This window comes from Microtus ochrogaster, chromosome 5 (assembly GCF_000317375.1).
Source record: "Microtus ochrogaster isolate Prairie Vole_2 chromosome 5, MicOch1.0, whole genome shotgun sequence".
Classification (NCBI taxonomy): domain Eukaryota; kingdom Metazoa; phylum Chordata; class Mammalia; order Rodentia; family Cricetidae; genus Microtus; species Microtus ochrogaster.
This window is the reverse complement of record NC_022012.1, coordinates 84,436,306-84,450,234: the sequence shown is the minus strand read 5'-3', so window position 1 is coordinate 84,450,234 and position 13,929 is coordinate 84,436,306. Positions and strand designations below refer to the sequence as shown.

General features: G+C 45.8%; 1 protein-coding gene across 15 annotated transcripts in view; it reads left to right on the top strand.

Annotated features, from left to right (window-relative positions):
• The window catches only part of Arpp21 (cAMP regulated phosphoprotein 21), a 160,853-nt gene that overhangs the window by 94,847 nt on the left and 52,077 nt on the right, over positions 1 to 13,929 (top strand). For all 15 annotated transcript variants that reach the window (XM_013346555.2, XM_013346553.2, XM_026778930.1 and 12 more), the window contains 4 exons: positions 6,350 to 6,531; positions 7,334 to 7,438; positions 8,780 to 9,040; positions 12,757 to 12,883. In XM_013346555.2, the coding sequence (XP_013202009.1) occupies positions 6,350 to 6,531; positions 7,334 to 7,438; positions 8,780 to 9,040; positions 12,757 to 12,883 (675 nt within the window). The remainder of the gene's footprint in view (positions 1 to 6,349; positions 6,532 to 7,333; positions 7,439 to 8,779; positions 9,041 to 12,756; positions 12,884 to 13,929) is intronic.

The window sequence follows — 13,929 nt, the reverse complement described above, 5'->3', positions numbered from 1 at the left end:
GAGGAGAGGAGAGGAGAGGAGAGGAGAGGAGAGGAGAGGAAAAGGATACTGGGAAGCAGCTGAGGCAGCATTCACTTTTCTTGATGCCTTCTTCTCTGACTATGGAGAGTTCTATCCCATTATGAGGACCTAAAATCAGAGTCAACAGTGTCTGAGCTGGGCTATACCAACCCAAACTTGGGTTTCTCACACCTAATGCTCAGTATTATGTCTGATATAATTTTCACTCAAAGGCATCCAGGCATGCAAGACATCCCATGGATCCACCTCGGCTCCACAATTATAGAAGATTATAGAACTTTCCCCAGCTCCTGCAGGTTTAGAGGAACCCACATGAGCAAAGAAATAATAACAAGCTATTAAGTAGCTCCTCGTGGGGATAATAGGGCCAGGCTACTTACTGTAGGGCTGGGAAACTGTCCTTCCATAATCATGGCTCATTCCATGATGAATAGCCAGTTTCCCTAGGGGGCGAGATAACTTCCACGTTAGGTAAACTGAAGAGAATCCTTAAGGAAGGGTGCCTAGGCCTTCTCCAAGACCTCTTTGTCAATACTCTTTAGGATCTCAAGAGGGAGGAGGACTCTGCTGGCTGAAGCGAACCAGCTTCCCTAAGAAGCAGACGAAAGTCCGGCCACCACATAGAGCTGGGAGTCTAGCATCTTATTAGAGCCATAGAGAGAGAGAGAGAGCTGACACACCTAGCATTAAGAGCTTTTTATTTGTGACGAGAAAGAATGGAATTCTCTGGAAAGGAGTTTGAAGTTTAGCTCTGGTATGTAGATTACTTTAGTAATCTAAGCTTGAGAATGCAACAGACGAACATATCACAAGAGTGATCTATCTCGCGGGGCCTGCTCACATGGAGTGCGGTACTGGTAATTAGGATCCCCGGTGCAACACGAGAGCTATGGTAAAATAGCTCCCGGGGTAACTGCGTGTCCTTATGAAGCAGATGGCTCATCCTCAGAGCACGGAATTTGATGGAGACATTCTGAAAGTGCCATATGTATGAGAGAACAGAAACCATAATCCCTTTATGGAAAAGCACTTGAAAGGCTCCGACCGGGTACTTCTGAAGAGCCTTTCTGAATGGCTCTGGTTTTATTGGGATTATTGTAGGCTTCACAAAGGAAATTAAAGGACACCAGTATGATATCCAGTACTCTGGGTCCTGACTGAAGGATGGTCTGATTGTTGGTGTGATAGCTTTCTTGTTGATTGGGTAGAGGGCTTGCAGAAAGGAGCAGCGACAGAACATTCTTTTTGTGTGTGATGTGTTTAAAGCAGAATTCCAGAGTGTCTTTTAAAAGGCACAATGGTATGTTTTGTAGAGTATTATTAGCAATGATAGTGTGGCTTTGCATGTGTGTGTGTATTTACGATTATATGCAATCTCATTTATTTAGCAAAGAAATAGAATTCTGCTGGCGCCAAGTCCTGATTCTCATTCATGGGCTGGAGTCACTTAAGGCTATTATCAAAAGGTCTCTTTTTGAAAAGGGCTTTCAAAACTAGAGGGAAGGCACTGCAGAATGGCTTCTCTACAGGCGTTATTCTGCTCTGACAGACACTAGGCATTGAACTATCCCTCAGGAAAAGACCACGGTTATTGTATTTTATAGTATAACTGAGTGATGGAAGGGGAGAAATCTTATTTCCTGGCTAGGTAGATGGCTCAGTGGTTAAAGCACTAGGTGTGTGGGACTGTGGATCCCCAGAGTGCCTGTGAATGCCTGGTGGGTGTGGAAGCTTGCCTGTAGTTTGAGAGTTGGGAAGGTGGAAACAGAAGATGCCTGAAACACACCAGCTAGCAAGACTAGCCACATTATAGAGCTTTGGGTTCAACTGAGAGGTCTGGTCTCAATGAATAAGGGACAAATGATTGAGGGATACTCCTAACATCAACCTTGACCTCTATAAACATATGTGCTTGTGCTTACACATATGTGAGTGTGCACACACACATACACACCTGTGCCCACATGCATGCAAACATAATATGCACAAACCACAGACACATGAAAAACAGTATACCTCTTCTTTCTAGAGTGCCTTTAGTTCCATTGATTTAAAAAACAAAATCTATATGCAGGGATGGAGAGATGGCTCAGCGGTTAGGAGCACAGAGTGCTCTTGAAGACAATCCAAGTTTGGATCCCAGTCCCCCCCAGGTCAGGTTCCTCACAAGCACCTGTAAATCCTCCTTCATGGGATCTGACATCTCTGACTTCTGTGGACACACACACACACACACACACACACACACACACATATGCACACTCGCGCATGCACACACAAAAACTAATAAAAATTTGATCTTAAAAAGGAAACACAGATATATGTTTAAAGTATGTAATATATACTGCACACCTACCAGTGGTATGTGTATGTATGCGTGTGAGTTCAGGAGTTACACATACCATGTGATTCTTAAATGACCTCTACTGTAATTTGTATCTTCTTGGCTGCAAGCCCATCCTTTACCACTGTCACCGTGGGTGAGGAATCACTCTTCATATCAGACACACAACACAAATGCTTCCTTGTTAAGCACCAATGGTACCTTACTTATTACCTTGTTTCCCAGGGCCTTGGGCAAGTTCCCTTGTTAGCGCATTTTAAATCTCTTTATGGGAAGTGATTGAACTATTAATTAATTAATTTTTGATTCCCTAGAGTGACAGACTTCTAGGTGTAAGTACTGGATGGTGACTGGTGAAATAATACCCACCAGGTATCACATGTATTTATCTAAATAGCACAGACATTTCCTACCCAAAGTCACATATTTGAGGATGTGCTCCATCTATGAAATTCGAATTGGCTGAGCTTGCAAGATTGGGTCAGTGGGTAAAGGTGCCTGCTGCCAAACCTGACCATCTGAGTGGGGAAAGAACTGACTCCTACAAGTTATGGCCTGGCTTGCTGTTACGTGTGTGGTACATGAACATGTGTGTCCCAGTCATGCTTGGTACACATGCTTACCTACTGGACACTCTCCAACAGATTTGAATTTTGTCCTGACCGCACTCTTTGCCATGATCTTCCTTCAGCTGTCCTGGATTCCCTCCTCCTTTGGGTAGTTTCAGCAGAAGTTTTGCTGCCATCTAGCAAGACCAACAGGCAGCCATCACTCACGCTCTAGCTGAGGCCCTGTCTGCTGTATTGTCATGCTGCTGTCTTCATCTTGTGCAAATCCATGACTGTGTAAAGGTGCAATATTTTAGGGGGAGCTCGCTCTGAAGAATCTCTAGGTATGCATCTTTCAGATGCTCCCCCTGGCTTCTACAGTCCTAGAATTTCATCAGGATTCCCAGACTCTGTTTATCCAAAGTGTTTCCACGTTGTTCTCAAATGGGCCCTGAAATGTTGGTGCACTGTCTGTCAAGATGTCCTTCAAGGGCTGAGCTCATCTTTGCCTACATGATCTGATGACATTTGCACACATGGTCTTCTACAGAGCAGGAAAGCAAAAGCCAGCCCATTGCCATTCTATCAGGTAGAGAGCAGTCATGCTTTGGTTTTGAGAGCTTGGGACGGTGTTATTTCTTATGTGACTTTCCTTGTGTTTGTTTCCTTGTTACTAAGATATTTAGAAACTCTTTATAGGGAGGGGGAATTTGTAGTTATGTTTTATTTTATAACACTCACTGGGGGATGCAAACATGCCCACTGTGCCTATGGAGGGCAGAAGACAGAGGGAGAGCTGTGGAGTCAGCTCTCTCCCTCTACTGTAGGGATTGCTGGGAAGGAACTCAGATCATCAGGCTTGGTGGCAAGAACCCTTACCTGCTGAGCCCCCTCACTGCCCAGCAGTCGGTTATTTTAAGCCTTTTTTTTTATTTTTTTGCTTTCCTGCAATAATAACAAAGTGTTCTGCCTTCTGTAATTACACAATATCACCTATTATTGAAATAAGAGCAGATAAATTGATGCGGACTGTGGAAAACTCATTCAGCTAATAATTCGCGTTTGAAAGGAATGTGTATTTTGTATCCAGTCCCTGTGTCTTCTCCTGCTTTGAACTAAGGACACTCGGGCTTCACTCTGACATCAAGCATCCCACCCCCCACCCCCAACCCGCCCTTGCCCGATGTTCATGCTGTGGCCCACGGAGCCTGCTCCTGAAGCTTCTGCCACAGTCGCTTCGATCAGATGGGAGAAGCTCAGGTCCAGCCGGGTTTTTCTTTCCCTTCAATCGCCTCAGCTGTCACTCAAACTAATTGCTTTTATCAGTGTGATTTTGTGTCTGGATTGGCTGGATTCATAGGACACAGAGGAGTTCTGGTGGCCTGACTTAAAACCCAACAGCTGCCGGGCCCAGGTGTCTTGGGAAGTTGCTTTTGTTCTCTTCTCTGGCAACCATGGTGACTTTCCTGGGCACTATACCTTTCCCTGATGAGCATCCAACTGGCGTTTTCCTTTCCCTGCCCTTTCCAGACCCACCCATCTCTGTCTAGGGGATCTTTAGAACTCCTGTAGGAGTCTCTTTCTTTGCACACAGTGAGCTAATCACATTTCAAGCTGAGATTGTAGTTTATCACAAAATACATCTGAGCATTCGGGGTTCTAGTCTAACCAGAATTATAAGTAGACTTTCATTATGCCTCAGACATGGTGGCTAAAAGCTAGGTCATAATTAAAATCAGGGATTCATTCACGTGTGTGCAAGAGAGCTAGTGAGTGTTCACGTATGTGTATTTGTGGGTGAGTGTTTATACAGGTACACATGTTTGTGAAGGTGTAGGCCCATGTGTGTGGATGAATGTGTGTGTGTGTGTATGTTTCCTATGAGACCATAGGTAAACTGCAGGTGTGTTTTCACAGTGGCTATTCATTTTGATTTTGAAACAGTCATTCATTGCCTGAGGCTCACCTGGTTGGTCTACTGCCCAGGGAGCTCCAGGAATCCTCTTGTCTCCACCTTCTCAGCATTGGGATTACGGAAGACTAGAACACTCAAACTGAAAAGGGCCCATGAGATGTGGGAAATGAGACCTGAAGAGAGGGAGGTGGGTAGGGTAATAGAATACATCTACTTTGTAGCTAGAAGGGGGATGAGGGGGAATAGAAGTGTACAGTAGGGATGGAGATAAGAGAGATGGGGAAATCAGTCAAAACTTGATGTGGGATTCCCCTCTGCATGCTGTGAGTATTATTGGTTAATAAAGGAACTGCTTTGGGCCTATAGCAGAGCTATAGGGAAACAGAGCGAGGCGGGGAAAACTAAACTGAATGCTGGGGAAAAGAAGGAGGAGTTAGAGAGAAACCATGGAGCCTCCACCAGAGACAGACATGCTGAAACTTTGCTGGTAGGCTACGACTTCATGGTGATACATAGAAGACTAGAAATGGGTTAAATTAATATGTAATAGCTAGCCATAAGAAGCTAAAGCTAATAGGCCAAGCAATGATTTAATTAGTACAGTTTCTGTGTGATTAATTTGGGGCTAAGTGGTTGGAAACCAACAAGTGACACCTCCTTACTACAAAAACTAAGCGTGTAAAAGAAAATGCTATGGGATGAGGAAACTTGTTCACTTACTAAGTAAGTCAGTGGCAATGGATAAAGAACCTCCAGTCATGTGCTTGCGGAAGTGCGAGGTGGATTCACTCCATTCCCTTGTTTAGAGTATGCATTTGTGGGACCGTAATATTTTTTTTATTTGAAGCCAAGCAGTGGTGGTGTACACCTTTAATCCCAGCACTCAGGATACAGAGGCAGGTAGATTTCTGTGAGTTCGAGGCCAGCCTGGTATATAGAGCGAGTTGCAGGAAAGGCTCCAATGCTACAAAGAAACCCTGTCTCAGAAAGCTAATAATAATAATAATAATGACAATAATAATAATAAATTCTTGTTTGCTGGCTAGACTGAGTGGAACGAGTAGAAGCAGAATTGCTTTGGCAGATGGTTTGTGACTGGAGGTGGTCGGAGTGATGTAAATGGAAAGTAGCTACTATGACTCAGAGTACATTATCTGGCTGATGACTGTGAGATAGATGCAGGGGACAAAACATAGGGCTGCATGAAAATCGCTCCTGCACAGCCCTCTCTACTGGGCTCCACTATCCACATTTGCCCTTACCTTGGCAAGTCTCCCCGAATGAGGTGGATTTATTTGATGCTTCTTAAATTACCACATGTTCATTTGGGCATCCAGTTTAAACTAGTTTGGGTCACAAGAAGTAATACATTGTCCTTGGAGCAGGGTCCGGGTATTGAATTCCCATTGCTTGCACTTTTACTTTAGGGTATTTTCAGAGATCTATGAGGGAGCTTTTTTCCTGTAAGGCAAACAGTGAGAGACACTCATCTGAGCCAGGCTCTGTATGGCTTCATTTCAGGTCAGCCCTTTGTGAACCCGGATGGAACTCCTGCAATATACAATCCTCCTGGAAGTCAGCAGACGCTGCGTGGCACTGTTGGGGGGCAGCCCCAGCAGCCCCCTCAGCAGCAGCCATCCCCTCAGCCCCAGCAGCCAGTCCAACCATCACAACCCCAGATGGCAGGGCCATTGGTCACTCAGGTGAGGAGCTGGCCGGAAGGAGGGAGCAGAAGGGCTGGAAGGTGAGGGCTACACAGGCTTCAGTCAGCAAATCATCTAGGAGACACGATGTCTTGTGTAGTCTCCCTACCCATTGGGTTTTTAGGGAAAATCTTTCTGAGTATAATCATTGCTTGACACAGTATTATGAGCTCATACCCAGTGCAATAAGTGTCTGCTGAGTGAGAGTAGGTACAAGGAAAAATTAATGCAGTTTTTTTAGGTCTAAGTGCTGTTTAATGTGAAGCAACAGGTACAATTTATAATCCCTTCTGGGGCTTTGAGTTAATTCATCCACACCCACCAGATTAAATGCTCATGTCTGTAGAAGCAGTCTCAAGCTTTTCCTCAGTGGGAAGAGCGAAAATCAGCAAGTCCCAAGTGACCTGAATGCTCATCCCTGGGCTCCTGAGAAGTGTGCTCAGACACCACCTTCCCTAGGAAGGCACAATGGAACTCGGTGTCCCAAGCATGCTCACTGGAAGAGCCTCCTTTTTATCTTTCTACTTCTTAGTTCTTGAGCAGCATCTGTAGGTCCAGAACCTCTAACCAACATCTAGAGCCCATCGCTGACTTTGTAAAATCAAGTTTTCTTGAGCTTCCTCTAGACCAAGGCCAACTGGCTCTGGCGCACACAGCCTTAGGCTTGCCTGTGTGATCGCTTTTCCTCTCTGCACTGAGTGATCTTAGGGAAGCTGTTAAGGACAGCAATATACTTCCCAAGGAGTGGAATTGCAGCCCCCAACACTCTCCTGTTACCTGACCAGTGTTTTCTTTCTTCCAGTCTGTCCAGGGCCTGCAGCCGTCTTCCCAGTCCGTGCAATATCCAGCGGTCTCTTTTCCCACCCAGCATCTCCTGCCTGTGTCGCCAACGCAACACTTCCCCCTGGTAAAGTATCATATGTATAGCACATTTATGTACACACACTCACACACGAACTGCACACACTACACACACATGCACACACAACACATACACATGCATGTATGTGCACACACCACACACACATGCTCATACAAAGCATTTTCATGAGCTCTACAGTTTTCCTGCTCAGCTATAGATGATGCTCAATGCATAGCCTGTGGCGACTATGAAGTTGTTGTATATGTGGAGATGTCTGTGTCTGACTGATAGATATATCCATCCCTCCAAGAACCTTTCTTTTTTTTTTCACCTGTTTTCCCCTAAGTCAGGTGCTTCTGCATTCGAATACCCCTTTTAAGGTTGACTGACTAGATGGTGGGGAAATGACTCAGTCAGCAAAATGCTGGCTCAGCTTTAGGAACTGAGTTCAGATACTCAGGACCCACACTACAAGGTGAGCATGTACTGCAGACTCAGTGCAGTGGAGACAGAAGTAGGAGGACACTCTGGGCTTCCTAGCCAGCCAGGCTAGCCAACCTGGTGAGCTCCAGGTTCAATGACAGACCCTGTCTCAAATCAAAAGCTGGAGAAATGTCAGACAAAGACACCCAATATTGACCTCTGACTTCTCATGCATATGTACCCATGTGTACCCATGCCCACATACGCACACATGAACATGGACACACACACAAAGTTGACTGGCTAGGCACACCCATTGTCGTTAGAGTCTGATGTCATGAACAAACAAGTGATATGATCTTGCTGTAAAGTTCTCAGAACTATCTAAAACTCTGAGTCAGGGCACTGAGTACTGTAAGCTCCTGCTGCTGTTCCCCTGGGAATCCAGTTCCCTATTTCCTTATACATTTCCCTGACTAGGAGTGGGTCCTTGTGGCAGCAGCACACAGGCCATAAGCACCAGGTTAGATCCAGGGAACCAACCTTCTGTGAGATGGGTATGTGGATGCCATCCCCATTCCGGCAGAAGGGCTTGTCTTCTCTCAAGCAGGCAGATCCAGACTTGCCACTGGAGACCAGCTGACAGCCAACCTCCGCCCCTTGCTGCAGAGCCTCCTCTCTGGAGCACGACCCCTAAACGATAAAGAAATAATTTCCTTCTATTGAGGGAACAAGATTTGGGTCAAATTGCTTCCCACCTCCTGACTCTCCAGCTGAGCAAAGCTTATTTTCTCACGTTCTTGTTATGTCTGACCGAAGAATTTTTTTATCTCATTTTTTTTTTCAGTATATGCTTCCTCCTTCTTGCTCTGCTCTCAAGTGTGAGTGTGTCTGCCTCAGTTTGCCTTACTCATGACCAGGTTCACCTTCCCTCACAAGCTCTTCACTCTCTCCCTGTCACAGAGAGAAGAGGTGGCCGCACAGTTCAGCCAGCTGAGCATGAGCCGGCAGTCCTCCGGAGACACCCCAGAACCTCCCTCGGGCCCCGTCTACCAGGCCTCCCTCATTCCACAACCAGCGCAGCCACCAAGCTACGTCATCACTTCTGCAGGCCAGCAGCTCTCCACAGGGGGCTTCTCAGACTCTGGCCCACCCATCTCCCAGCAGGTCCTGCAGGCCCCGCCCTCTCCCCAGGGATTTGTACAGCAGCCTGCACCTGCGCAGGTAGGTGTGGGCTTCCCTTCCCTTTTTTGCCACTGATGATTTGTGGCCCTTTGATGTCTGTCACTTGTCCTGCCATCTTGTTCATGCTAATAGTCACTGGCACCAGTATGTTTTGTCCGCTTCACCAGACATGCAGTCCTGGGACCCAGAAAGTGAGTCAAATGAACCTCACCAAGGTTCTGACTGGGAGATGACCCATTTTCCATGTGCTGCTGGTGTAAGGCCATGGGAAGGATTGACTCGGGTTAGGGAGATGGCTCACTCGGAAGAGTGCTTTATGTACACAGATGAAGACCTGAGTTCAATCCCCAGAACCCACATTCAAAAGCTGGATGTGGTGAGGCACACTGCAACCCCAGGCCTGCATAGACAGAAACAGGTGTATCCCTGGGGCCTGATGGCTAGCCAGTCTAGCCAAATCAGCCAGTCCCAGACCAGTTAGCAGCCCTATCTCAAAACCTGGGAAATGACATGTAAAGTTGGCTTCTGGCCTCTGCGTGTACACATGTATACACACACACACACACACACACACACACACACACACACACAACGTCGGATTATATGTGATGTTGTTTCCATTGGGGAAGCTGGGAAGGGGATGTCCTGAACCAGGAAACCTGAAATTCTCTCCCTTGCTGCTCAAGACATTTGTTTTCCTTCCTTATCACTTCAAACCACCCTCCTTCTGGGTCTAAGCTACAGATAGGCCTGTCTGTGTGAATACAAAGAACAGGGGCAAACCAATGCCCGCGGTCCTGTCCTCTGCCCCAGGGGAGGAGGAGCCCACCCCGATTGCACAGGTAGCCATTAATCATATTTAATTGACTGGAGCATGGAAGGCACCACAGATCACCGGTTTTTACTGTCTTCTCTAAGACTGATTATGTGTTCCTTGTTCAGCCCCAAACATCTCTGGGGCTCTCCTGGGTATCCCTTGCAGAATATTGGAAGTGATTACTGTCAAGATGGAAAATGCACAGCAGCATTTTCTGGTCCATTTTCGAGGCATGCATTTTCCCAACCAGTTCCCATCCTAATTATGAAGTATAGCCTGGGAGGTGCAGCTTAAAGTGCATGTCACCATGGTGCCGCTGTTCCGCTGCCTTCGCGTCGTGAATAAATTATTGTCTCTTCAAACCACACAAAACCCTACACCAGAAAATGATTTCTCTTCAGTTGTTCATTTTCAGTGATTAATTAATAGTGCACCTCCAGTCACCATCTCAATAATATTTTGTCCCTGGTGGGATTTAAAGTGATCTTTAAAATAATTTAAGTAATAGGAGAAATTATCCCATTAATGTATTAATTATTTTACTAATAAATTAATTATTTCAAGTTTTATTATTGGGAACAAACAGACCCATTGAAACAGATGTAGGTCACAACCCATAGTGAAGTCTGATGTACATTTTAAGTCTAGCTAGCCAACTATGCAGCATTGAAAAGAGTCAATCTGTAGATGTATGTCTATGGAAATATGTTCAGATTCTTCAGAGGACTACCTTTGAATGCTTGTCTCCTCCGGCTTGTGTATGCTTTCTTAATGCCACTAAGAGGAATCATCAAGACTCATGACTGAGGCTAAAAGCCTCCTGGCATGGAGACCAGACATAGAAGAAGAATCTGTTGCTTCCGGTTATTTCTTCCCATGACTTATTTCTTTCCTATCTTAATCCAATTGTACTCTCTACCCTTAATATGGTCAGTTCAAAATGTGCGTTTACACCCCTTTAGATCATCTTTATTCCTTTCTCCCGTCAAAGTTTTCATGCTAGTCTTTCAAAAGTGTTTCTCTGGGCTCAGCTCACTTTCCTTCACTTGGATGATTGCCATAGGAGCATGAAGACCTGGGCTGGGATTACCAGCACCTAAACAAGATGGGTGTGGCTAAGCACATCTAAATACCAGAACTGGGGGAGGGCCAATGGCAGAAACAAGCGTATCCCTAGACTTTATTGACCTCCCAGTTTAAATAAGTTGTTGACCTCCAGGTTTAGTGAGAGACTGTATGTCAGAAACAAAGTGGAGGGACTTTTCTCTTGTAAAGTAAGATGGTTCATTGGTTAACAGCACCTGTGGGTTCTGCAGCGGACCCAGGATCAGTTACCAGCACCTACACGATGCTCCATACCGATTCATAATCCCAGTTCCTCTTCCGATTTCCACAGACACTTCGCATGAGCATAGTGAACATACATACATGCAGGCAAAACACTCATACACAAAGAGTAACATAAATAATTTTAAAAAGGAAGAGCTGCTGAAGAAGACACCCAACGTCACGCTCTGGTCTCCACATACACATAGCTACTCCCATGCACATGTGCACACACACACACACACACACACACACACACACAACCTTCTACTACCACACCCCCACACAGAGTGGAGGGAGGGAGGAAGGAAGGAAGAGATGGAGAGACATAGTAAGGTTAAATCACCACGAACAATGCATACAATGAGTAATGTGCCAATAGCGGGTCCATCACTGCGGCAGAATAGCTTTAGATTCTTCCAGTCCCTGGTCCTTGGTCGTCTATAATACTAGAAAGTGAGAACAAAATTCATGTTGATTCCATGACATTGCAGAACCACTGTCGTACCGTGTTTTCTTTTCTTCTACCTTGGGATAAAGGTAGGGACCATATGATACACTCTAGTAGAAGGATGGAAAACTGCTGTAGTATTGACATAAATCAGAAAGTAAAATAGCCATAAATGTCACAACTATGGAAAAATTGGCTCATAATCTTATTCTCCATACACAGCTTGTAAATTCTTAGGTTTAAAATGGTCAGCCACTGTTCTCACTTCAAGAAAAAAGATAAGAGAAAAGCCAGAGGCCTGGGAATAGAAGGACATAGCTGAAATCAGTAAGAAAGCAGCATTACATTGGCATTAATAGGTAGACAAAGACGTCTTCTGTATCAGGAAACACTTGATCTCAATGAGAAGATTGAGAATGGTATACAGAAGATAGGCAGGCCTAGGGTTACAGACCTATAACCCAGCATCTAGGAAAATGAGGCATTAAAAGTTATGAATTCAAGGCCTCCATACCCATGCTCACACATGTGAACATGTGTGTATACATATACACTCACAAGATGATTGGTATATAGCTAGGGTATGCATGAAACCCTAAGTTCAACCCCCACTACGAAAAATAAGTTTACAGAAAATACATACAATATCTTGCCGCAGGTTCCATTTGTTTTACATACCTGCATATTTTGATATAGGCTCTGTGTCAATGACTCTTTGAAGCCTTTTACTAGACATCAAGTGGCCTTTAGCTGCTCATGACACAGTCATCAAGTGGCCAGGACTCCTCCTAAGAAGCTAATTTCTTTTCCATAAAGACTGAGGGTTGCCAGTCATGGGGAGTCTCTGGCTTTTTTTCTGCTGCACGGTAGATAGGTGTTTCCCTGGTGACTATATCCTTCCTCCGGCATCAGGATGGCAAGGCTCCTTCAAGTGCTGGCTTAGGAAGCCCAGACTTCACTTCTGCCTCTTTGCAATGATCAAAGCAGGTCATGGAAGTTCTTCAGCACCCAGAGCATGAACAGGAGATAGCTCCCATCACAGGAGAAAGAGCCCGCGCATTGAAACGGGGAAAGAGGAGGATGGTGGTTTACCTTTACCATCTGCCACAGTTACATGACACACAGTTCTCATCTCTGCTTCTCTCTTGCCACGTCCCACAGATGCCCGTATATTACTATCCATCTGGTCAGTACCCTACCTCAACCACACAGCAGTACCGGCCCCTGGCCTCAGTCCAGTACAGCGCTCAGCGGAGTCAGCAAATACCCCAGACTGCACAGCAAGCAGGTATGTGAAGCCTGTTTCCTTTCTGTGCTCTGGCTTGGTTCGTTCTGATGGTGAATTTCATACATGTACCCAGCGGATGCGTACCCAAAAGAGACAATTTAAGTCGCACGTTTTCCCTATCCAGGGAATCTAACAAGGCATTTGATAAACTGTGTGGGAAATTCACAGGTAAGGGAAGGAGATGAGGTGTGTACCGGGCCCATGCTTGTGTAGTTGTTCCCCACAAGCTATTTTTACGGCCTCTGGGTTTATTTGAAAGCAGGGAGACCAGCACGTCCTATCTTTCCAGCCTGTACGGTCTTGCTTTTTCCAAGAGAGTATTTCCACGAGTTCTCAAGGAGTCAGATGGTGTTTTGACACCGGCCTAAGCCTCCGACCGGTCTTTAGAAGAAGGCTCCTGACCATGCAGCGTGCACTGACGAAGGCCACACGCCTGTCACCCAGAGCGCGGCAGACACTGTGCAGCTGGAAGGGGGGCCGATGCACTGTAAGAGAGTGAGTAGTAGGTCTCACAGTGAACCGGTCTCTTTCCCTGCTGTGTCCCACACCAAAGAGAGCCAGCAGCAGGCACCTGCCCAGCAGGGCTGAGGGGATTGCCGCTAGGCAGAATTCTGGGTCTTCCTGCTGACCGAGCTGCAGGGGAAACTGCTAATTGTCATGCTGAAGATGCCTGGCGGGAGACACTGCCTCTGTAAGTAGGTCACGCTGAAGAGCAGGGCCCCTACTGTGACTCTTCCTGAATCCCTGCTCTGAGATCTGGTATCTGCGCCAGATAAACGGGTAGACAAACAGATAATACATACAGATAACATGTGGGTGACATGGATAAGATATGTGCCATTTCTATAAGCTAGAAAAAAGAAAAAAAACTCACAATCCTTGCCAAGGATCAGTCACAAGCACAAACATCCCAAGATCCCCAAGGCGGATGTTGCTACAGCTTTGCCAGATCCAGATCGGAGACAGAATTCAGTGCTTTTACACCTTGGATGGTTACATGTTCTTAAAGTTCAAATTATGACCTAGTTAAAGTCTTTGAGGAGAAA